At 37.2% G+C, this 25,667-nt stretch overlaps 2 protein-coding genes, 1 long non-coding RNA gene and 1 pseudogene across 5 annotated transcripts; 1 reads left to right on the top strand and 3 right to left on the bottom strand.

The window, feature by feature from the left end:
• The first annotated feature begins 3,049 nt into the window (after window positions 1-3,049).
• Window positions 3,050-4,315, top strand: LOC147476409 (cytochrome P450 76A2-like). The gene is made up of 2 exons (XM_086584504.1): window positions 3,050-3,420; window positions 3,586-4,315. Exons 1-2 carry the CDS (start codon window positions 3,052-3,054, stop codon window positions 4,165-4,167), a joined length of 951 nt encoding a protein of 316 aa, XP_086440630.1. The 5' UTR covers window positions 3,050-3,051; the 3' UTR covers window positions 4,168-4,315.
• Window positions 4,316-5,553: 1,238 nt separating this feature from the next.
• LOC147476408 (cytochrome P450 76A2 pseudogene) lies at window positions 5,554-10,846 on the bottom strand (annotated as a pseudogene). The gene is made up of 3 exons (XR_015209765.1): window positions 10,728-10,846; window positions 6,514-7,512; window positions 5,554-6,325 (listed from the first exon to the last, which is right to left on the bottom strand). The product of XR_015209765.1 is annotated as a cytochrome P450 76A2 pseudogene (transcript).
• Window positions 10,847-16,328: 5,482 nt separating this feature from the next.
• LOC147476406 (ent-copalyl diphosphate synthase 1-like) lies at window positions 16,329-25,170 on the bottom strand. Of its 2 annotated transcripts, none has more exons than XM_086582620.1 (14): window positions 24,971-25,170; window positions 21,402-21,487; window positions 21,016-21,316; window positions 20,752-20,935; window positions 19,429-19,643; window positions 19,226-19,346; window positions 19,009-19,121; window positions 18,691-18,917; window positions 18,480-18,595; window positions 18,183-18,281; window positions 17,866-18,102; window positions 17,658-17,781; window positions 17,375-17,575; window positions 16,329-16,848 (listed from the first exon to the last, which is right to left on the bottom strand). In XM_086582620.1, exons 1-14 carry the CDS (start codon window positions 25,065-25,067, stop codon window positions 16,627-16,629), a joined length of 2,343 nt encoding a protein of 780 aa, XP_086438746.1. In that variant the 5' UTR covers window positions 25,068-25,170; the 3' UTR covers window positions 16,329-16,626. The 2 variants fall into 2 exon arrangements, with proteins under 2 accessions (XP_086438746.1, XP_086438745.1); XM_086582619.1 differs by having other exon boundaries at window positions 16,329-16,860; window positions 24,971-25,168.
• On the bottom strand, window positions 21,974-23,602 carry LOC147476407 (uncharacterized). Its single transcript, XR_015207698.1, has 2 exons — window positions 23,565-23,602; window positions 21,974-23,061 (listed from the first exon to the last, which is right to left on the bottom strand). It is a non-coding gene; the product is annotated as an uncharacterized LOC147476407 (long non-coding RNA).
• Window positions 25,171-25,667: the final 497 nt, after the last annotated feature.

The following is a 25,667-nucleotide window of genomic DNA, read 5'->3' as shown; positions in this document are numbered from 1 at the left end:
TTCCAAGAGTTCCTCGCGGCGCAATGTGGAATTGCCGCATTAATCGATAAATAAAGGGCACGCCACAATGAGAATGGAATGGCAGAGAGGATGAATAGAACTTTGCTTGAAAGAGCAAGATGTTTATTGTCTAATGCGGTCCCAGGTAAAAGAGTATTGGGCGGAATCACGGTGTCCATGGCGTGTTACCCGTACAATAGGTCACCGCATTCAGCTATAGATTGCGGGACACCTTATGAGGTGTGGTCGTAACCCGGTGATTATAGTATCTTTATGAGTGTTTGGATCGACGCCTTACTACCATGTGAGGGACGCCACAAGCTAGATCCTAGAGCTAAGAAGGCCATATTCTTAGGCTTCGCGAAATGGGGTAAAGGGATACAGATTGTGGTGTCTAGAAGCCCACAAGTTCCCGGGTCGCCAGAGATGTTACTTTTGATGAGACTCCGTGTTATCTTTGATGGAAGTCGGAAGTAGCAGAAGCGAATGGTGAAGTCCATAGAAGTTCAAGCTCTTGAGCTTGAGTTGTTCGATGCCAGATGACCGGGTTAGATCATGATGAGGTACCACATCATGGAACCACACAAAGAACAGGAAGAAGAGCAAAGCATCCGCGAACTTTAGTGGTGACCGCACAGGCCACGAGACAAGTTAAAGAAGTGCACAAGTATGGGCACGAAGCCGGGTGAAACACTATGGTCGTGGATTTAGTGGCATATGCTTTGAATATCGAAGATGATGAGCCAGATAGCTTCAAGGAAGCTGTTAGAGATGCTCATTACAGAGATTGGTTGGTAGCTATGCAAGCAGAGATGGAATCTCTTGATAAAAATCACACATGGGACCTAGTTTTATTGCCAAAGGGCAAAAGGACTATCGGCAGTAAATGGGTGTTCAGAAAGAAAGAGGTCCTTCCTGAGTCCGACAGTACTGGGTACAAGGCAAGAGTGGTAGCAAAGGGTTTTTCACAGAAGGAAGGAGTTGACTACAATGAGGTATTTTCCCCGGTGGTCAAACATACGTCCATTCGTGTGTTATTAAGTTTAGTTGCTCACTTCAACTGGGAGTTAGAGCAACTTGATGTGAAAACTGCTTTCTTGCATGGGGACTTGGAAGAAGAGATCTATATGAGACAACCTGAAGGGTTTGTCGTTGCTGAGAAAGAAGATTATGTATGCAAATTGAATCGGTCACTGTACGGGTTAAAGCAATCGCCCAGGCAATGGTACAAGCGCTTTGACACATTCATGATGCAACATGAGTACACCCGAAGTAAGTATGACTGCTGTGTCTACTTTAGAAGGCTTCGTGGTAATGACTTCATCTATCTCCTGCTTTATGTGGATGACATGCTTATTGCTTCCAAAAGCATGGTGGAGATAGACAAGTTGAAATCTCAACTTAGCTCTGAGTTTGAGATGAAAGACTTAGGTGGAGCCAAGAAGATACTGGGCATGGAGATTGACAGAGATAGGAAGAAGCGACGGATAGTTGTATCTCAGAAGAAATACATTCAGAAAGTAATTTCTCGATTTGGTATGGAGAATGCAAAGTCGGTTTCTACTCCTTTAATTTGGGCATTTTAGGCTTTCAACCCAAGTTCTCTCCTAGTTCGGTGGAGGAACAAAAGCATATGGCTAATGTTCCTTATGCAAGTGCGTGGGTAGTTTGATGTATGCTATGGTGTACTGCGCCCGGACATTTCCTGTGCAGTTAGTGTTGTGGAGCGGTATATGGCAAATCGGGGAAGCAAACATTGGGAGGCGATGAAATGGGTACTAAGGTACTTGAAGGGTACTTTGGATGTGGGATTAGCTTATGGTGGAGGCACTTGTTATGTCGGTGGGTTTGTGGATTCCGATTATGCGGTGATCTAGATAGACGACGATCGACTCACTCGGTTATGTGTTTATGATGCATGGTGCAATACGGTTAGTTGGAGGTCTATGCTCACAGTTACTGATTGCTCTATCTACTAACCGAGGCAGAGTATATGGCGAAGGGGAGAGGCGATGAGGAAAGAGGCACTATGGCTTCGAGGTCTTCTAGATGATTTGGGTATTGAAAGCGAAACGGTGTTTTTTGTATTGTGATAGTCGAGTGCTATTCATTTGGCGAAGAACCAAGTTCATCATGGTCGGACCAAGCATATTGATGTCCGATATCACTTTATACGGGATGTCGTTGAGGATGGTGATGTAGCACTTGAGAAAGTAGACACCCATGACAACCCCTGCCGATATCTTGTGAAAGTTGTCACCGGAGTTAAGTTCCAACAATTGTTTGGACTTGCTCCAAATCCTACATGTTTGAAAGAGCCCCGGCATAGGCATAGCCCCAGGCGCTTATTTCGCGAAGTCTTCCTTCTTTGGAGGTGTTCCTCTTTGGATGTGATCTTGTGGATGTGTTCGGCTTGGTTTTATGTGTTAAAACCCACCGAGGTGGAGAATGTAGAAAATTCTGTTTCTCACGGTCGAGGCGCCAGGCCAGAGTGAAGCGACTTCGCTTCACTACTCCAGTGTTTTAGCCCACCGCCAGCGGCCAAAAAAGCGCCAGCTCATGTTTTTAATACGGTAGCGCCAGGCCAGAGAAGCGCGCCAGCCAGTCTTTTGCGGGCCTCGCTACAGTAACCGCGATTTTTGGTTTTTTGGTATAAAAACAAAATCAGTTTTTTGGAAAACCTAACTTTTCCAAAACCAAGAAAGAGAGTGATTACAAGAGAACAATTCTTTGTGAGTTGAGTGTTCATTCTTTGTGAGTGAATTGAGAGAGACTTGTAGTCTGTTACTCCGGACATCTATTAAAGCTTGGAACTCGCAGTGTGGATGTAGGCAAATTCGAACCACGATATATAAATCTTGTGGTTTGTTCCTCTTTTTACATTGATTGTTTTATTTCATATGCTTGTTATTTGATATTGAGAAGTGTTGGGATATTGCTTGGAGGGTGTTGAAGTCTTGTCTATTGAGAAAGATCAATCTTTGTGTAGGATTGATCCGTTTGGTGTGGGTAACGTTGTTTCCGCAGTTAATTATTCACAACATCACCCTTATGAGCTTCAATGTCATTGGTAATGTCATGCTTTCTGAAGACCTTGTTGATCCACAGTCCAAAGAAGGGGATGAATTCTTCAAATCGATTTCTAGAATTGTAGAGTGGCTTGGAAAGCCTAATGTGGCTGATTTCTTTCCCTTTTTGCAAAGGCTTGATCCACAGCGTATAAAGAAAAATATGACACGGGATATGGAGAATTCACTTGGCTTTGCTTATCGATTTGTTAAGCAACGAATTCTAGATAGGCAAAACAAGAAAAAGAGCACAAAGGTAGATTTCCTCGATGCGATGTTAGACTTTCAAGGCAATCAGAAAGATGGTGAACCTGCAGATATCTCTGAGAAGAACATCAACATAATGATACTGGTAAGAAGAGCTCAATTCAGATGCCTTCACAATATGCACTTGCACATTTTACATGTCACATATACAGAGCACCCTGTTCCTATACTGTTCTGTTCATTTTTTATTTATTTTTATTTATTTTTTCAAATCTTTATATACCTCTAACTAGTTGCCTGGATGATGTAGGAATTATTTGCAGCCTCTACAGACACAACTACTAGCACTATAGAGTGGGTGATGACAGAGCTCCTTCGCAACCCTGGTGTAATGAGAAAGGTTCAGGAAGAGCTAGACCAAGTCGTGGGTCAGAACAAATGTATCGAAGAGAGTAAAATAGGAGACCTACACTATTTACAGGCAGTATTGAAGGAAACACTGAGGTTGCATCCTCCAGTACCATTACTAGTACCTCATAGAGCCATGGAAGATACCAAATTCATGTCATATTCAATACCTAAGGACACACAGATTCTTGTAAACGTTTGGGCAATAGGAAGAGATCCGGTTTGCTGGGATGATCCTTGGTCCTTTAAGCCGGAGAGGTTCTTTAGGTCTAACACCGATTATAAGGGACACCATTTTCAGTTTATCCCATTTGGAGCAGGACGTCCGATGTGTGTAGGCCTACCACTGGTGCATCGCATGCTTCACCTTGCCCTAGGTTCATTGATTCATTCTTTCGAATGGGCTCTTGAGGATGGTATTACACCAGAGGTGATGGATATGACTTATGAGGGAGAGGCTGGGTATAACATTGAGAAAGGCTGATCCACTGAAGGTGGTACTAAAACTTCGTTTGGTGCAGGAAAACCATGATTCAGTCAATTAGATGAAGCAACAGACTTGGACCTGCAGTCTTCCAGATTGTACTTGGTTAGTTGCACATTTCCTTGTAGTAAAATTTTAGTAAATGCATGTAATCCCATCTGGATAGTTTTCTCTTGAGTTCGTAAACTAGAAAATCCTACATTATTGTCGTCCTAGGATCTATCCAATCCACTAATCCACTTAAAGCAGTTCAAATTGTCCGATATCTCGAAATTACCACAATCAATCTAAAAGCACACAAGCCAAAAAAAATTAACCATAAAAAGTTGAAAAATTAAAATGCTGGTGATGTATAAGTTGAAGCAAGACAGCTTAACCACTCTACCGCAAGGCGGCCAGGGATTAGGGATTACTTTAATCAATCAGAACTTCCTTTCATCTATGGAATGATTTCGAGAGTACAGTGAAACATTTAGAATTCTGACAATGTGTTCCCATGCATTTTTAACATATTTTAACCTTACTGCAGTCTACAGGATATATCGCCTACAGGCCGGACAATAAATTTAACAAAATTTTCACTTCTTAAAATAATATTTTAACCTTACTACATGCATTTTTTCGCATGAAAAGGACTAATACAGGATAAACAGTATTCGGTATTATATATATAGTATATGCTTTGAGACAAGTATTCTGCTAGTGCATTGTTTATATATGAAGAAAAAAAAGATTAATATGACAGAGACTGTAAACAGGTGATTCTTCACACCGAAACCAAAAATATTTTAGAAACCATAGTCAAACAAGAAGCTGGTTATATGTTCCACATCAACGACGTACAAAACAGTAGTATTTTGGACGTAGAATCCAATGAGAACCTCATCTCTTGATTGGATAATCCTAGTAGGCTAGTAGCGAACTGGCGTGGCAGGAAAGGTACGGTTCAGGTTCCTACAGTTTTTCCAGCAGCTAGATTTTAAAGCTGTGTTCTCTGTTATATTCCTCCAACAATTCTATCCGTTTTATTGGATTTAATTGGTCTAAGCTGTGGTTGGCTTGGAGCAAAAGTTTGGACACTACAATCAGGGGTAGAGGAGTGATTTGATGGGTTTTATTGCGTCTCAACTTAACAAAGAAAGCCTTCTACCAAATGAGAGCATGATGGTGCAAAACTCCATCAAATTAAACTTTTTATCCCTTACATAGCAAAAAAAAAAAAAATCCTAACAGAAATTCACCAACGTACATTATTATTTGATTTGATATTGTAGAGGCCTAGTGGGAATTCTAACTGGAGATCGATAAACAAATCAACCTGGCCCTCTAGTTCGTAGAGATTTCTTCCTGCACAATGGGAAACCTTAACTTTGGTCCTTCACAAAATGGTTAATATATCAGATGCATTACTATTCAATGAGCCAGATCCAATGAGTAAATGCGAACAAGGCCAATAATTAGAAGTAGATTATTAGTAAACGAGGTTTACTGAAAGAAATTGAGCAACTAAACCAAACAGTGCTGATAGTTAGTCGTTCCTTCCCTTGTATTTCCCCACACGGAGTTTTAATACTGTCTTCAACGGATCAGCCTTTCTCAGTGCTACACCCAACCTCTCCGTCATGTCCATATTTTCTGGCGTTACACCATCTTCAAGTGCCCATTCAAAAGATTGAATCAGTGAACCCAGTGCAAGGTGAAGCGTACGATGTGCCAATGACATGCCTACACATATCCGCCGCCCTGCTCCAAATGGGATGAATTGAAAATGCCGTCCCTTGTAATCAATATTCGAACTTAGGAACCTCTCTGGTTTGAAGGACAAAGGATCATCCCAAAAAACTGGATCCCTTCCAATTGCCCAAACATTAACAAGAATCTGTGTGTCTTTGGGTACTGAATATCCCATAAACTTTGTATCATCCATAGCCCTCCGAGGTATTAATAGAGGTACTGGAGGATGCAACCTTAGAGTTTCCTTCACCACAGCCTGCAAATAGCGTAGGCTTCCAACGTCAACTTCTTCCATCTTGTTCTGAACCAATACCTGGTCTAGTTCAGCTTGGACATTTCTCATTATACTGGGGTTACGAAGAAGCTCCGTCAATGCCCATTCAATGGTGCTGGTGGTTGTATCTGTAGACGCTGCAAACAGTTCCTACATCATTAAGGTGTATCCAGTTAGAAAAACTAATGAAGAAGAATGGGACTATAACAATGCATTTTTTTAAAACAAAATTGCTCTGTATTAAACCGTAAAATAGGCAGACTGAAAGCATGATCTCATGCATCCAGATTATATAAATCTGGAACGAGTATTACTGAATGTTATCCTTAAATACGTACATGCCAATTGGAGTAAATATTGTGGAAGGAAAGAGCTAGAAGACTTCTACCCAGCCACCCAGGCTTAGATGATCTGAATAACTGAAACATCGACAATAGCCTAATTTTGCTACAAGTGTTCGCAACACTCACCAGTATCATATTATACCGATGTTTTTTCCGAGATATTTTCTGGTTCACCATCTCGCTGATTGCCTTGAAAGTCCAACAACACGTCCAAAAGTCCTTTTTTGTTTTTTTCCCGTTCTTTCTCTCTAGAATTCGCTCTTCCACAAAACCATAAGCAAATTTATGTGTATACGCCATGTCACATCTCATCTTCCTCTTTATACCTTGTGGGTCAAGCCACCGCAAGAAGGGAAAGAAATCGGCTATATTAGGCCGTCCACCCAACTCTATAGCTTTGGCAATTGATGTAAAGAACTCAGCATCTTTTTGGATTCTGGATCGACAAGGTCTTTGGAAAGCATGACATTACTAGTGACATTGAAGCTCATAAGGGACACAAACCGAGCTACTTCTACACTACCTTTGTTATTTTTAGCTTCATCCCATATCCACCTTATCATGTTGTCAATGCACTTCATACGTAGACTTTCAGTGCCATTGATTCGACTATTAGTGAAGAGCTCTGTCGTGCAGATACGTCGAAGCATGCGCCAGTATGGCCCATATTGGCCTAAAGCCATAGAGCCTTCATCATAGCAGTGCACCCTCAATGCTTCATTGGTGGTGCGACCAGCGAAAGAGAGGTCATGGTTCTTAAACATGTCCATTGCTGCCTCAGCTGAGGATACCACCATAGTGTTGACCGCCCCCAGTCGAAGCCATACAATGGGACCATATTTGTTACTAATCTTAGCTAAAGTATGGTGAGCTGCTGCATCCAAATCGAATATGTTGCCAATTAGTGGCCATCCTGGTGGTCCTGGAGGCAGTCTTCCTGAATTTTTTTCATAAATTTTGTGAGGAGAAGCGAAACAACTGCTAAGTAGAAGCCTGACCAAACCACCAAAGGCCAAGCCAATTCCATCATTATTTACTATTCAACTAAACTTTGTTTTCAATCTCAATCTTGCCGTCTTATAGAATTCCAATATGCTCAATGGCAAGTAGAGATACATACATGAGATAATCTCATTGCTACTACTGTATGTTATATTTTAATCATCTGTCAGTCTCGATTCATTAGATAAAATAAAAATAACTGAGGTGAGTTATTTTTAGGTACTAAAAACGTGTTCTAATGCCTCAAGGGAAAAACCACACCATGGTATGTAGAGCACGGTCCTAATTTGACTCCAAGAGTGTGCTCTATTACATTTTATCACAGTTAAAAATGTGATCTACTGGCTTTTATGTAGTAGTGTAAATCACTAAATTGTTTAGACTTTGGAACTAATTAATCACCTGATCTCGAGCCAACGTGGTGTGGTATATGGAGTAGATTTAATTAGGGGAATTTTGACTTAACCCCCCAAAGTTTGGTAGCGTTTTGACTAAACCCTCCATTTTAAAATCATTTGAGTTTGCCCCCACCGTCAATTTTGTGTGTAGCAGGGCGTTGGCATTTTAGCTATTGACCATTTTACCCTTAAGAAATAGACGTTGCATTGCCCCCCACACACATTAACACGTTAAACCCAGCTTTGCGAAAACCCCCCAAAAGTTGCCATTATTTAATTCTTGTACTCTCTCTCTTGTATTTTACATATTGGCCATTTTGCCTTTATGTTGGGTTTCCTGCAGCATTAAAACGTAATACCCATTTGGGAAAACCACCCAAATATTGCCCTGATCTAATTCTTTTACTCTCTCTCTCTCGATTCTCTCTCTCTTTCTCTCGAATCACCCAAATATTTGCTATTAGAGCTTTTGGTATTCTTGAATCCATTCACGATTCTTTGCTACTACTGGCGATGATAGGAAGTTTGAGGAGGTGGTGGTGGGGTTGAATTTGTGGGGCTCATGAGATTGTCCAGGTTATGAGTATCAGAATAGTTTGCTAAGGGAGATGCCCATGAAGCCGAAGAAGGGGAGAGATTGCTGAGCAATCTTGAAGAAGAAAAATAAGAAGAATTCTGTCTAGAGTGGGAATTAGAGTTGTTGTTCGCAAGGAAAGGGAGGGGAAGAAGGGGTGGAAGGAGAAAGAGCAAAGGTCTTTTGCGTGCTTTGAGGATGACGGATTGAACGAGGGTTTAGGGACCAAAAGCAAGGCGAATCATCTCCTTCTCGCCATGGTCTTGGATGAGGAGGAGACCCATGATCTTAGATGCATTTTACGGGTCTAAATTTTGAATCCTTGAGAACACTATCCTTGTTTCTTCATAGGCATCCATGGGTTTGGTTGCAACAACCCCCCTCGGCACATGCACATGCACACACTCTCTCGAGCTCTTCTTCACAAGCTCACACACAAAACACCCCATTGTTGTGTTATTTTGAATAAAACAAGAGGTGAACTTGGGCTTGGGCTTGGGCTCTCTTTTGATCCCTTTATCTTCTTTTGGTAGACCATTTTTTCTTTAAAATTTGTTCCGGATAAGTTTGGAAACAGAATTGGATATGGATTGGGAAGCGGATGTGATAGACTTGTAGAATCCAATTCTTATCGGAAACCGGATCGATTACCTATCCGGATCTTGGGTGCTCCACGTTTTCCTCTATAAATACTCCTACGTTGACTAATAATGTGTGCAAAACTATTTTCTATACTAAGTTGAGGGCTTTCATAAGATCGAGAATCGTGGTTTTTCTTTTCTTCTTTGGTTTATCTCAAGTAATAAACAAAGGAGAGTCTATCTGGCTGTTGTATCCGGAGGTTGACGCTTTATGCGATAAAGAGGAAAAGCGCCAAAACAACCTTAAAGAAAGCGTTTGATCCGTGCCTCAGCCAGCCTTCTTATTCACAGTTTGTTCTTGTTGGCGGTTTTCGTTTATGGATTAAGCGATTAAAAGGTACGTTATTGCGTTATGATTACAGTATTATCTAGTATATTTTTGTCAAGATTGCTCTACTAACAGTTAGTATGTGGAGCCGAAGGTGACAACAAAAGTATATTGGTTTAATGCTAATCATGTTTTTTTTAGTGGAAACAATAATCGCCTTGACTCTAGAATTAACACGTCTTGATTCTTGGTTAAAAGGTTTTATTGTTGTTCACTATATGGGGTATAAAGTAGGCCACGGGCTAGAAAATTTGTGTTTGACAATTGATGAGTTATATTGGGTTATGCTCTCGGTTTTGATTAATTTCATTAAAAGATGAATTGTTTAAGTGAAAGAACGTAAAAGGTTTACATCTGCTTTGCTTGAATTGTTTATCATCTTTGTGAACTTTGGATGTAATTGGGCATGACTTTAACGCATGTGCAATTCTTGCTTATGCCACTAAAAAAGATCGAGAAAGGGAAACACGTTGAGGATGTGTTTTTTTTTTCATGAGATATCGATCAGACGTAAAGCGTTATCTATTTAGAATCACATGTGCAAGACATGTTCTATTCTATTTTATTAATGGTATTGATTACCATATATGAAACTCATTTGGTTTTGGTCCATGAACAATATCTGAGTTTGGAATTTGGAATTTGAATTCGAGATTGTTAAAAAAAGAAGAAATAGTTCGAAATTCGGAATGGTGGGACAGTTCTGACTAAAACGGCTATAATTTATTGTTCGATGATCGGATTCACAATCCGCTTTTGTGTTAGAAAGCTAACTCAGAGATGTTTCCAACGGTGTATGGCTTGAAGCCTAATTCGTCCAGAACTGATTTAGTTTTTACAGTTCTTTATGGGCCAATTTCGTCAAATGGCAAACGCGTGAAAATCCGAATTTTCAATCGGGATAGGTATCGTATTCCTTACCAAATCTATGAAATTCTTTGTTTTATATTGTGAGATGGATTAAAACATAGAATTACATGCTAGGGTTTTTAATTTAAGGAAATTTAAAACCTAAGTCTATATGTTCTGGTTTTTTATCTAGTAAATATGTTGTGGCACTGGGTGTTGGTTAACATGCTTTGAAAGTTTTTTCATTGACTAGATATAATTGTTTGAGATTAATTTCTCTTTTGTACATATACGACCACCAAGGTTGGTGTCTTTGTTGGTAAGGGATATGCATGTAAGGAGATATTGAAGTTTGTTGATCCCACATCTAGTAGTAATGGAGCTACGTACACTTCTATTGATATAGAAACTCACACCTTAAATAAGGTTCAACTGAGGTTTGGGCCAAGTGATGGCTAAGGTTGGGGACAGTATCAGTCTTGGGTGAGACATCTGTGAGAGTACCATGGATGGTCCCTAGACTTGGCCCAGTCATGCATTTGGTGAGACAAAGCCGGTGGTTCGGTTAGACCAGTTTCGGTCCAAGGTGGAGATTGTTAGGTGTATGGACCGAATTGGATGTTGCTGATCTTAATAATATTTTACTTCTACTTACATGATTTCTTGTTCTGTTAATGTTGGCATGGTAGATTATGTCATATTAATAGAAAATATGTTAAGAACATGAGCATACTTGGTTTAATTCCTAATTTGGATAGTGATGATTTTGTACGCGGTGGATCTTGCACTAAGGCCAAAATCACAAAGGAGCGTCACAAGTCAGTTGAAAGAAATACAAATCTGCTAGACTTGGTATACACTGATATTTGTGAGCTTGAAGGTGTTCTAACTAGAGCTGCTCCTTGTTCATATGGAATGAATGGGGTAGATAAACGTAAGAACAGAACACTTAAAGGGATTAATTGTTGCTATGTTGCTTAGTTCTGGAGCACCCTCAAATTTTTGGAGGAAGTTTTGTTTTGATTATTAGCTATATATGTGTTGGATAGAATTGCTAATTCTAATACAAAGATTACACTTTATGAGCTATTGAAGAATAGGAAACCTAATTTGAGTTACTTCAGAATATGGGGATGTTTGGCTTTTGTAAGGAAGCATGATCCCAAGATCTCAAAGCTTGAGAGAAAAGCTTATGAGTGTGTCGTTTTAGGCAATGCTATGGAGAGCAATGCCTATGTTTTTCTAGATATGAAGAGTAATGTTTTTGTTGATCATCTTATATTGAGTTTCTTGAAGATAGATTTCCATATTTATCTAGAAATAGTGGGGGTGCTAGTGGGAGTAGTATCCTCCAAGGCCCCTAATAATGATGTTTCTGACACTGACATATCTAGATTGCATGATAGGATCATGGACACAACAGATAAACCAAAGAAGATGAACCTAGAAGATATAAAAGAGCTTAGGGTCACTAAGGTTTTGGGACCCGACTTTGTCACTGTAATTTGGAAGGAGATCCCTCCTCCATTGAAGAAGCTCTCATATCTTTTTGATTTCAAGTTTTGAAGAGAAGTCATTCGAGTGAGATTGATTCTCTCATGGAAAACAAAACTTGGAAACTTGTTTATTTGCCTATTGGTTTGTAAAACTATAGGAATCAAATGGGTTTTAAGAAGGAAGTTTAAAACCGATGGTTCGGTGGATAAGTTTAAAGCAAGACTTGTTATCAAGGGCTTTAGGCAGAGAGAACTTGGTTTCTTTGACACATATTCACATTACACGGATAACATCCATTAGAGTATTATTTTCTGTTGATCTTTGTTCGTAATCTTGTTATTCATCGATGGATGTTAAGACAACCTTTCTAAATGGGATTTAGAAGAGGAGATTTACATGGATCACCCAACAAGGTTATGTGAACGGGTAATGGTAAAAGGTACGCAGATTACTTAAGTCACTTTATGGGTTGAAACAGGCACCTAAATAGTGGCATGAGAAGTTTGATAACTTTATAATTACCAGTGGGTTCAAGATAAATGAAAGTGACAAGTGCATTTATCATAAGTATTCTGATGGGATATGTGTTATTATATGCTTATATGTTGATGATCTACTAATCTTTAGTTCCAATTTACATGTTGTAAAAGAAACCAAGAACCTGTTGTCTTCTAACTTTGATATGAAGGACTTAGGTGAGGCTGATGTAATGTTGGAAATCAAAATTACAAGATCGCCTAATGGCATATAAATTTGGATCGGTCACACTACATTGAGAAAATGTTGAAGAAGTATAACTACTTTGATTAGCGTGATTTTGAGTACTCTTTTTAATTTCGTGTTAAATTATTTTAAGAATAATGGTGAACCTGTGAATCGAAGGAATATGCAAGTATCATTGGTAGTTTGAGATATGCTCTGATTGTTTAAGACTGACATTGCCTATGTAGTAGGTGTTATTTGCAGGTATACTAGCAAGCAATAGATTCAATTGGAACATCCTTTGAGAAAACTCGAGGTCACCGGTGGCTATGTGTTTAGCATTGGTGGAGGTGTTGTATCTTGGAAGTCCAAGAAACAGACCATGATATACGCTTTGCTATGGAGTATGAGATTATTGCTTTGGCTAGTAATGCAGTGAAGAAGCTAGTTGAGTACAAGGCCTTCTTACTCATATACTAGTCTAAGATAGGCGGTATTAATTACAATGATACTTTGTTGATAGCATTACTGACTATTCTTTGGGAGAGTCCATATTATTTTGATTTTGTGAGATCAAGATAATCTTGCGATTCACAAACCAAAGCTTCGGCGAGAGATACAATGTGGATTTGCTCTACTAGCATGGGACTGAAGCCAATTGAAAGGTGAACATCTATGATGGTAACCCAACCTAGGAATTTGGAGATCCCAAGAACTAGGTTCAAAGGGAAGAACAAGTCATAGAATGTTGGTTGTGAGACATACATTATTACTTATCTGTCAAAAGTAGTTGGATAGTAAAATGTATGAAATCTGCGGTGATAAATAGAGGTTGAGGTTTTACGGGGAAAAACTCTTAATGAAGTTCTATGGTCCTTATGGGCGAGTGTATAGCTCTGAGGAGCACTCTTGATAGACTCACCTAGTGAATGTGAAAGTAGAGGCCGCTTTCTATGAGAATGAGGGTGATTCTCTAGATCATTCACGAATCCGAGGAGGAAACCTGGAGGGCCTTTAATGTGCAGAACATGAAAGGAGAACACTTGGATATGTTGTGCGTGATTATAACTTATTGTATACTCAAGACCTAAGTTTAAGACTTAGTCACTTATGGTTCTTATACTTTGAGTAATTTTCACTACGTAAAAGGTTTAAGTCTTGGACACCTTTATGTGCATAATATGTTGATCTTGATATTGATTGCCCTTAAGTATATTTTCTATTTTGTTTTATCAAAAATAAGTGGGGGATTGTTGTGTTATTTTGAATAAAACAAAGAGGTGAACTTGGGCTTGGGCTTGGGCTCTCTTTGATCCCTTATCTTCTTTTGGTAGACCATTTTCTTTAAAAACTGTTTTAGGATAAGTTTGGAAGCAATTGGATATGGATTGGGAAACAGATGTGATAGACTTGTAGAATCCAATTCTTATCGGAAACTGGATCGATACCCTATCCGGATCTCTTGGGTGCTCCACGTTTTCCTCTATAAATACTCCTACAAGAAACTAATAATGTGTGCAAAACTATTTTTCTATACTAAGTTGAGGGCTTTCATAAGATCGAGAATCATGGTTTTTTCTTTTCTTCTTTGGTTTATCTGCGATAAACAAAGGAGAGTCTATCTGGGCTGTTGTATCACGGAGGTTGACGCAGCTTTGTATGCATAAAGAGGAACAGACTTGAAACAACCTTAAAAAAGCGTTTGATCCGTGCCTCGGCCAGGCCTTCTTATTCGCAGTTTGTTCTTGTTGCAGCAATTGTTACCAACACCTACTCAGCAGTGAGGAGAGTGCATCAGAGAGGGAGTAAGTCAAGTGATAAGTAGAAGCTAACATCTATGTATTTATCTTGAGATATCTCAAATCCCACCTAACATCCTCTCCTTTTGCAGCACTGCAAAAGAAAAGGAGAGAGGGGCAAAAAAAAATAGAGAGAGAAAAGAAATGATAAAAGAGGAGATGAAAATAGTTTTATGATAGAGTATTCTCGTGTGTGAAATGGGAAATACAAAAAGGTGATGAACTGATGATTATGATTTTTATCTTGTTAAATTGCTCAGAGAAAGGGAAGTTCCAAAAATACACTTCATGTCCTTTCTTGTTCTGCGTGGAGTACTACTGCTGAGATGCTTAAGGTGATTCTCATTTCTCTCACTAATAATTCCATGATTCTATATAAACTTAGCTGGCGAGACCGCTGTGGGGTTGTGGAATGCAATAGGCTTAATAGGAGTAATGAGAACTGGGGTTCTAGACATGCCTGTTGCCTCTTGGACCTGTGCTAGAGGAGGAGGGGTTTCCCATAATCTATATTGTGGAGGGGGAGGAGGAGCTGGTGGAGGATTTGAAACACTACTAGTACCAAGATTACTAGTTCTCTCTCTCGATTTCTCCCCTCTTGGCTCAAGAGAGATCGAGAGAGAAAGTGAAAGAATTAGATCGAGGGGCAATATTTGGGTGGTTTTTCCAAATGGGTATTACGTTTTAATCTGGCGGAAGCCCAACATAAGGGCAAAATGGCTAATATGTAAAAGAGAGAGTGCAAGAATTAAATAATGATAATTTTTGGGGGATTTTTCGCAAAAGCTAGGTTTAGCGATGTTAATGTGGGGGCAATACAACGTCTATTTCATAAGGGTAAAATGGCCAATAGCTAAAATACCAACGTCTCATTATACACAAAATTGACGAGTGAGGGGCAAACTCAAATAATTTTTAAAATGGGGGTTTAGTCAAAACGCTACCAAACTTTGGAGAGTTAAGTCAAAATTCCCCATTTAATTATTATGGTCCTGGGATCAGGCTCTTATAAGAAAGAGTCCAAACTTCACAAAAATTTCTACTACAAAAAATATTCAATTTGTCTCCAATAATTGCTTACAGTGATCGATCTATTGGAAGGATAAAAATGCTTTTTTTTTTTTTGAAATTATTAAGCTGGGGTTAAGACAGACCCCAATGTGCTATATTGCAAATAGTTAAACTTTACAAAACATCCCTAAGAGTAGATCATTAAAAGGAGACACACAAAGACACAACAATAACGATAGGCTTCAAGCCTAACATACTTAAGATAACACATTGACGATGTTACATTTGAACCTATGAAAGTAGAGATAGTAATCCTACTTCATAATCATGATGTCCTTAACAATATTTGAATGATCCTTCCTTCCTAAGATAAATATGCACTTTCTCCTTAACAATATTTGAATAATCCTTCCTTCCTAAAATAAATATGTGCTTTCTCATAGTTACAAAAGAATCCTTCGGTTTAATTGCACAAATGCACAATAGTACGTCCAACAAAATGCACACACTCTTGATAAATGAATACAAGATTAGTAGGCTTTTGAAAAATATTTATGTCTTATGTTTTGGCATTACTTGGTAAAGATAGATTCAGAATTTCTTCAAACTTTTTGTTTTCAGTTAAATGGAATCTTCTAAACATGCACTTTGATAAGGTCGTCCACACCAAATTAAATTTATAGTACGTTATATTCTGAGTCAGGCTTGGAACTTACTTAGTGTTCCCAATACATTATTCATGCCACCATGTTTTAATAAAATTTCCTTTTGGTTATATATCAAGTCGATTAATATATAAAACTAAATCGAGCCAAGTTTACAGCCTTACAAAAATATACACAGTTCTAGCTTTCAGTGGGAAGAGAGTAGGTTGATTTACATTTTGAACATACAACAGAAGTAAGCAAAATGTACAATCCATCTTGTTTTCATTCTTCAACAAAATATACCTTTAGCATATATAATATAAAGATTTTGGCAACAACCAAAATAAAAGAAAAAATAAACTAAAAGAGAATAAAAAAAATTCAATTTCCTGGTAAAGTACATTGAGGGGCAGGACAATTCTTGCTCATAACCCAAGATCTTGGAAAGGATATCCTCAAAACTTTGCAGCTAGTGGTAATTTTAAATTTCTTATGGAGTCTGCTTCCACTATTACAGAATTTGATAATGAGGATTATATTCTGCTGCTAGTACAAAATAAATTTATTGTAACACTTTACAGTTTACTCACATTACACCCTGCTATCAAGTACAACCAAAACCTTTGAATTAGTTTACCTTGAACTGTTGAGTAACAACATCACAGTACTGCGTCAAATAGTACTTTAGAAATATGGCGGTTGATGGTCGTAGGCTCACAGTGGGCAGTGTAGTAGTAGCTCTTTGCGACAGTTAAAAATGTCTGTTTAATCTCCGGATGTATTCCACCATCTCTCTTCAGTACATGTTGTAAAAGTTGTTGCATATCTAGTTGTACTGATTCCATTGGTTGGTGGATAGTTATTTCCACGTTGTTGTTTTCCTTCCATCCAGCCTAGGAGTGCAAAGTAATTTTAATCATACGGGTCCAAAATTTTCCTTTACATAAATATATAATATGCAAAAAAATAATAAATAGGCTGAACGAAAAACGATTAAAAAAGTATTGAACTTTACAAATTTTGACAATATTAGGACTAAATTTTTTTTCCGGTCAAATTGAGGACCAAAATTTTTAATTTTTGCAATGTAGGGACTAGTTACACATGTAGTCTAAATTTCTCACACGATGTTTTATAATTTACAAGTTATATACATTGTTATACACTTTCTTATCAAAGTATATCCATACTACAACCTCATGACCATATAAATTAATTCGAATTGTGACACGGTGTGAGAAATTTAGATGTCATGTTACACATGTCCCCACATTACAAAAATTAATAAGTTTGGTCTCCAATTTGACGGAAAAAAAAGTTTAGTCTCTATATTGTCAAAACTTGTAAGGTTCGATACTCTTTTTAGTCGTTTTCGTAAGCAGAATAAGATATAGTAGAAGTTCTAACCTTGAAGTTTTGGTTTTGATGAAGGCGGTTGCATATTTTATTGGTTAAGCTTGTGAAGTAGACATACTCGGGTTGAGATGTGAGATCTAATGAGTACAGGTCAGCGCACAACGCCAGAGTACACACTAAGAGCTCTGCTTCATTGTTAGGGATAAGGTACCTGTCTTCTTGAGTTTGCGAATTCCGCAGCCATGCATTCCACTGTAAATTGAAGGAAAAAGGAGGTTAGATAAATAATCATAATAGCCTTGGGTTGCTGTCAAGGGACAGTACATGCACTTACAAAATTCTTAAGAATGTGGTCTACTTCTGTCCCGTGCACCTCTTGGATTTTGAATCCGATATCACTCAAGGTTTTGAGTATGACCTCTACAAGTTCATTCCTAATTCCATTGGTATCCAATTTCCTGCAACCAAAACTAGTTTAGTATCTCCAAGTGTTATCCTTGAAATTGTGGTAAGATGATAAGAGCACCTTATAATTGATGTACCTGTCGTTACTATGGACACTACTATAATGAAAAGCTTCTATGAAAGTTCTTTGTTGCTCAATCGAGATTGCCTTGAAGTAAAAGGAAACAGCTTTCACCAGTACTGTGGACCGAGCCCAGGCAAGTCGATCAGTTGCTCGCTCTGGCTCAAATATACTAGACACTGCTTGGAAGTAGGCTTTGAGTAGTTCATCTTTACTAATCCCGAAATCTCTCAGATTGAACTCTTCATACCATCTGCATGAAGTTTGTAATTTTTTTTTTTTTACATTTTAGCATTGTTTATTCATTGACAAAATGATGGTAAAGTGACTTACTCTTGGATATCAACCCACTCCATTTGATGCATCTTTTGGCAATGATTATAATCCAATTTGGCAAGCTCAAGGTATTGCTTGTTGCTTACATTATACATCCTTCAACAAGTCAATATGATCACTTTAGTTCTATTGATCGATTATCTTAATGAAGTCAAAAAATCCCACATTGTTTTAAAATTAAGTCTGTAGTGAAATTTTATGGATGGTTGGAGTCAGCCTTAGCCCATGCATCCTTCAGAAATTATTACATCAACTGGCCGAGCTACACATAATGTATATGAAAATATCAATTACCTGTATAGTACTTTTGCAATCCAAACATCATCGTCTCCACCATACTGGTCAAGGTAGTACCTTGTCTCTATACGAGGTAAGTTTGCATACCATGGAACACACATATTATAATCTACCTGATAGATTCAATGAAAAATTACTCTAGTCTGTTAGATGTCTTCTTGTCTAGAAATAACCAATCAATTAGGCAAAAGATCTTTTTCTTGATTACCTCTCCTACTAAGTCCTTTGTGATTATCCATCTATCTGAAACTTGTCCAAGACTCTGTTTCTCTCTTAGAAACTTAGACGCAAACTCCTTTGCTTCTTGAAGAATCTGCTCTTTAGGAAATAGAACTTGAGAAGCTCTGTATAAGCTTAACATTTCTGTAATTCCTTGGCTTGTTTGTCCAACGAAACAAAAGAATTGGCCGTCTCTCTCAAAATGTTGAAATGCATCTGCAACAAATACAGAAAACTTAATCGTCATTGCACAAATCAAAATCAATTATTATTCTCTAATACTTATGAAAACTGTTTGTCAACTTACTTGCATTAACATCATAACCATGTAAGCGTAACATCCTAAAACCCATAGACGTGTCATCAATATCAAATTCGATAGTATCTCGAGACCAACTAATTCCATTAGGTGTCCAATTTCTGCCAAATAGTGATGTCAGGAAAGTAGGGACATGAACTAGCACAAAGCCAATCCAAAGTAGTTTGTACACTTTATATACTCATCAGGTAAATAATTACCATACCGGTACACATAGTCAAGGCACTCTTTGATTTCTGACTTGAAATATCGTGATATTCCTAGGCGCTCCAAGCGGTCAACAATCCAAAGACGTTCAAATAATTCAATTGGGTAGCAATGTGGTGCTATACAATGAAATCCTTCGTCAAAATCCAAAGGAGCAATATAAAACAGAAAATTAATTTAACGGTAGCAGTTAAAGTTTACCTCCTCCTTTAAATCTCTCAACTACTTCTGTTAGATATTTCAGACACTTCTTATCTTTAGTTTGCATGAGAGCATAAGCCGTTGAGGATGTTGAACATAGGAATGAACCATTTGGGTGTTGCAGCTTGACAAGCTTTTCCCAGTCTAAATCAGGGATTCCTTCAAGACTATGTAGTAGCGTTGTAGGTACCTTGTGCAGCACTTCCATTGGTATCCTACATCACACTCAAGGACTAAAATATCGATATCGGTGAATGTATCAGTATACTCAAAAACCGATATATATCAGATATATCTATTTTTTTTGTGACCAGTCCAAACTATTTAAAATATCAGAAATATCAGATATATTGGAAATATAATATCAGAATATCAGAAATATTGGATTTATATTAAAAAAATTGTCAAAAAGTCAAACGATATATATCAATTATATCGGTGATATAAAGTTTTATATCAAAAATTTCCGATATATATCGGAAAAAAAATTCAATATTCGGTGGATATATATCGGAAATATCGATATCGGTATACCAAAAAACGATATATATCGGTGATATATCAAATATATCGGCGATATTTTGGTCCTTGATCATAATATATAAAACGTGAAATGCTTGTAAAATATATATATAAATCTGTGATGGTAGTTTTTGAAGCACAAGAAGAAGGCGTCCTTTCCTGATGATCTAACTTAACTTTGATTAAGATATCTGTCGTCCTCCTAAGCACTATTACTTTGATATGGAAAAAAACAGGGGAAGGAACTTTTATAATGAACACTTACGGTGCAGTTTTAATAAATGTACAGGAAATCAAGAAATTATTGATCTGAAATATGTAGTTCTGTTTTTGCTCCTTTTTCTTTCTGCCACTAGCTAGCTAAGGTGGTGGTAGCCGGTAGGATCTTTGGCTCTTCTCGAAGGTCAGAACAGATGTTCAGCTAAGAATAGTGGTGCCTTGGTTTCTAGGGACTAGGGAGAGCAGTTTTTGAAATAAAAAAATTGCATTTCAATATTAATGCACCTATTTCTCATGTGTTTCGAGAAGGTAAATATGGTTGCAAATGCGCTAGTTAATAATATAATCAAACGTCTTTAAAGGTGGATTGCTGGCCTAATTTTACTAGATGAAGAGGGTCTTTGTATTCAGAGCTAAATTTTGGTTTTGACAGTGAATATAGTTTCATGTTTTGTAGTACAGTTTAAACTATTTTGTTTTGCACATATTAATATAGAAGGCATTTCCCCTTCTATTTCCCATTCTACAATACTTAGAAAAATGTTGTTGATGAGAGTAGGATATACAAATAAAAATGCTTACCTTTTCAATTTAAGTTCCCTTTTTGCATATAAATCTTGCAAAACAGTAGGATCCTGTAAAACTTCTAATCCCAATTTCTGAGCCATCTCAATGAGAGTAGGAAATGCAACTTCAAAACCACTCGGCTGGTGCTCAGGATCTTCATCATTAAGCTTATGCAAATATTGTCCAAGAAAGGACATTCCTAGTAAAAGAGTAAAATAGTGTGAAAAAACCAGATTGGATATTTCCAATGAAGCCATGTGTGATATTCCTTTTTGTTACCTTTTTCCCATTTCTCTTGGTCACAGTTCCAAGTTTTGAGTGCAAGTACGCAAGCCAAAGTGCATCTTAAACGGTCATAAGCAGAGAAAAAACTATCGCCCCATGAACCATCAGGAAATTGATTATTGACTATCCATTCCAGACTAGAAGGAAATTGAGGAGCATCATTTCCATTTATATCTTTGACTAGTGCCACCCAAGCTGTGTCATAAGCCGAGATACTTAGTTCTCCATCGTCAAGAGATTGTAACCTCGCTCTAATGACCCCTACTTGTTCGCCAATGTTGTTGAACTCAGAAACCTTCAACCACGGCATCAGTTTAGTTTACCGGGTAGTTAAGACAATGCAAAATCATATGTATTTTGTATGAAAATATATTAATGACCTGTTGAGCTATTCCATTTTCCTTGTTTGCTTTGAAATCCTTTTCTGGCAGTTGGGTGGGTTGTACGTAAGTATATTGTGAGGAACCTGTTACGATGGAAGTTCATTTATGCTTAAGTGAAGGAAAATTATTCTTATAGCATGCTTATACACATTGGGCTTTCTTTCATCCAAAAATAAGAATAAAAGATATACTAGATAACTGCAATGCAGCGGGGCGTGAGCCGAGGGTGGAGAAGAGAGAGAGAGATGGGTTTCGGGGGAGAGAGAGTTGGGTTTAGTTGAGGAGGGTTATGGGTGAAGGAGAGTCATGAGAGAAGGAGCAAGTGAAGAAGAAGAAGGAAGATAATTTTTCACCAGTTTCCTATTTCCTACTAAAAAAACGTAAAAAGTCTTCAATTGAATCGGTAAAAGTCTCCTAATTCTCGATGGTTTACCCATTTTTTCCGTTTTTTATAATGACAGATAGTTTTCTGTATATTTACTTTAATATTTTATTTTCTAAATTGTAAATATTTGTAGGATATTGTAAGAAATATAAGACTTTGCAAATTGGAAATATTTTCTAATCTGAATTGTAAATATTTTATCTTACACCAGTTTCCTATTTCCTACTAAAAAACGTAAAAAATCTCCAATTGAATCGATAAAACTCTCCTAATTCTCGATGGTTTACCGAATTTTTCCGTTTTTTATAATAACGGATAGCTTTCTGTATATTTACTTTAATATTTTATTTTCTAAATTGTAAATATTTGTAGGATATTGTAAGAAATATAAGACTTTGCAAATTGTAAATATTTTCTAATCTGAATTGTAAATATTTGTAGGATATTTTATATATATATTTGCAAATTTTGAATTTGATATATGCTCAAAGTAACCATAGCATGATGCAAAATCACACATTGCATATTATTTTATGTCTTAATTATTTATGGATTTCCCAATTTTTTTCGAATTGTTTGACGAATTAACGATTTCATCCTTGCCGAATTGATGTCGAATTCCGAATTTGTGACTATGCACGTGCTACACACCAATGCGTACCATTTATTTCAGCAGATTGTTCACAAAGCATTGTTTACAATATTTGTATATTATAAAGCATAAATGTATTTGCATGTCAAGGTGGTGAAAGCAAAGTTGCGTGAGAAACTTAGATGGCATTCTAGAGTTTGAATAATTTAACTTTTTATGTTTTGCACCCTCTTCTTCGTTTTGATAGTGAGAGATCTAGTTTTGTCAAATTCTTCTAATAGAGTTATTTCCACAAAACCTAAACCATCGGTAAAATTTAGAGTGATTAAAATAGATAATTCTAATTATTCCACGAGATAGTTGATATAAATTTAGAAAAGTTAGGGAAGTGCTTCTAAATTATGAGAAAAGAGATAACATAAATACATTCCTTGAAAGTTGAGGTGGGTTTTAGAGAAGGTCGGCAATCCAATAGTGTAGAGATTGATTCTTATCTTTCTTTGTTTAATTAAGAGCTATAGGCGGAACACACCAATTTATAGTCTCTTTTAGTCATGTGGAAGTGATACCTCTTCTAACCTAACCTTTGATACCATATTGAATTGCTCATTTCTCCATAGAGCAAATTTCGGCCATGAATATAAAGAGGATGCCCAGGGATAGACATAGGTGGGACACACCTGTTGTAAATAGGGGTTAGAAATTGAAAAGATGTAAAGGACAGATGGATCACGAACTATCAAGGCATGTGAATACACTGTGCTTAAGAAGAGATTTTGCTCCCTCAAATGGTGTAAGAGGTTTCATAGGCATCTCTACTCTTGGGAATTCAATAAGAAATAGACTAAGATACACTTCAACAGGCTACTCTCAAGAACATCAATACAACTCTCTTTGGTGGATTAAGGGAGATGAGAATTCCAACAACACCTAGACATGGGGAGAAATAATTTTAACAACATCTTATTACTTACAGTCTCACTCATATATGTATAGCTTGTAGAGGAAAAAAAATGTATAAATGTGATAACCACTAGTTTTGATGAGTATCTAGTTGAAGGGCCGAGAATTACTATTTAGAAAGAGCTGGGCAACTTGTAGCACACTTGTCCCCCTGCTACCTTTTATATGTTTTATTTTTAAACATACTCAATAAAAATGGGAAATGATAAAAAATCATTACCACTATCACAACTTATATGAAAGCCTGTATTTATTGTTTGCTTCCCTGGGTGATACCCTAGAGATACGATAAAAAGAAAATAAGAAAATTGTAATGCTCGGTGAAACACGTAACTCTTTTCTTAAGAAAGTATAAGAAGGTGTATATATTATATATCGAACAAGTTCCGTTTACCATATTTTTATATACCGGTTTATACCACACCCCTACAAGATGAATTAAATGCTTAATAATTTGTGGATATGATTTACTAACCACGATAAAATCTCCACAAAAATTCATCTCATTTGAAATCTCTAACTTAGTTAAAAGTAGTTGTAAACTTTGATTTTTATTTTAACAGTTTAGATTTTTTGATTTTGTAATCATTGTTTGACATAGTTAAACATTATCAAATGAGGTGAAATTTAATAGAGGTGATCTTCATAGTTAGTTGAATACATCCACAAAAAACTAGGTTATAATTCATGTTATAGATAACGTTATTGTGGGGTATGGTATAAACTATAGTATAAAAAATATGGTAAACGGAATCTGCACGATTATATATAGATGTTATATAACAAAAAGAAATAAAATCTATGAATTAAAATATTTGTACTGAAATGAGTACGAAAGTATTGAAATTGAAGCTTTTGTAGTCGGCATATTTAGAAGTTAGGAATTGATAGTGTACGTATTGATATTGCGAATTTACAACTCCCCCTCTCGTCACATGCTTCCTTAAGTTGTGTAATGGGGCAAGCCAATCGACTAGCCATAGTCGAAAATAAAACCAAAAATAAAGATTAGAAGTATACACATATTTTTTGAAAATGTGAAATTCTTTTCCCTAGGGGCGGACCTAAAGCATGACTAACAGAGGCTATAGCCCCAACTTTCTCAAAAATAAAATTTGTACTATAGCAAATTATGGGCCTATACATATGGAAGGGCAGCCGGCAGGTATCCATCGATCGATATTTAAGTTATGGGCCTAATCAAACCCAATCAAACATCCTTGATCTAGGCCCCCCTATATATACGCCTACCTACAGGCTACATCCAGAAAAGCAACGGAAGAATCCAAATCAGGCGTTTTCTACAAAATCAAAAAAACGGCCGAACATCGTCCACGAACCAACCCGACCCTTATATTCAGCTTCTCCAGCAGCTAGCATACAATCTCAAACCCGGCCTCGATGCCCGCAGCTGAATATATATATATATATAATGATGAAGTCTACATTATGCTATCGTTAAGCGTAGACTTCAGAGTACGTTGAAAAAAATGCAACAGACAAGCAGATTAAGGCAGAAAACAACATATATAGAGAGGTGTGTATATCATATTATCATGTCGATCACAAAACGGTATGAACTGAAATTTGATTTTCGAAACAGTTTAAATCTGTATAGATATGTACCATTAAAGAAGGAAGTTGGAGTCCTTAACGGAAGAAAGAGTGTTGATGGCTTGGGAACATATTGTGGGGAGCTGAGTAGTGTTAGCTGGGATATCATTCTGTCTCAGTTGCTTGTTCCGCGACAAAGGACTGCATGAAATTGAGACACCTCGCACCATTTATATAGACTCCTAATTAACAAGGCTCGACGAGCATTAATGTTTCAAACAGTTACCACATGAATTATGACTTTGGAAGAATTATTCAGTGCAAGTGTATCATTCATTGTGCGTTAGCTGTACATAAATTCAAGTCAAGATAAGGCCACGGTTAGACTTTGAATTTTTTTTTGGACATAAATTATAGTCTTATATTAGACTTGAATTCTGCAAATGCTTAGACTTTCCCCACTGAAATACATTATATATTCTACTAATTCTTTGTCAGCAAATCATTGTGTCGGTACGTGGAGTCGTGGACTACAGTTTTGGATCCACATCCCAAGTCGTGGATAAATATCAAACATAGACTATTCTTCTTCTGTTTTTAACATAGACTCTTCTTTTCTTTTGAAATTGAAACTAGGCCCATTGGTGTTGTAGATATTTAGATGTTGATGGCATCTGGTTGAGAGTTGCACCCAATTTCCGGGATTTTTACGACGGGTGGGTTTCTTATGATTTGTAATAAGTTGTAACCTTTGGCTTCCAAAATTCGA

The sequence above is a fragment of the Coptis chinensis genome, chromosome 9 (genome assembly GCF_015680905.1).
Source record: "Coptis chinensis isolate HL-2020 chromosome 9, ASM1568090v1, whole genome shotgun sequence".
NCBI lineage: Eukaryota > Viridiplantae > Streptophyta > Magnoliopsida > Ranunculales > Ranunculaceae > Coptis > Coptis chinensis.
Note: the sequence above shows the minus strand (reverse complement) of the source record. Positions and strands in the feature narration are given on the sequence as shown.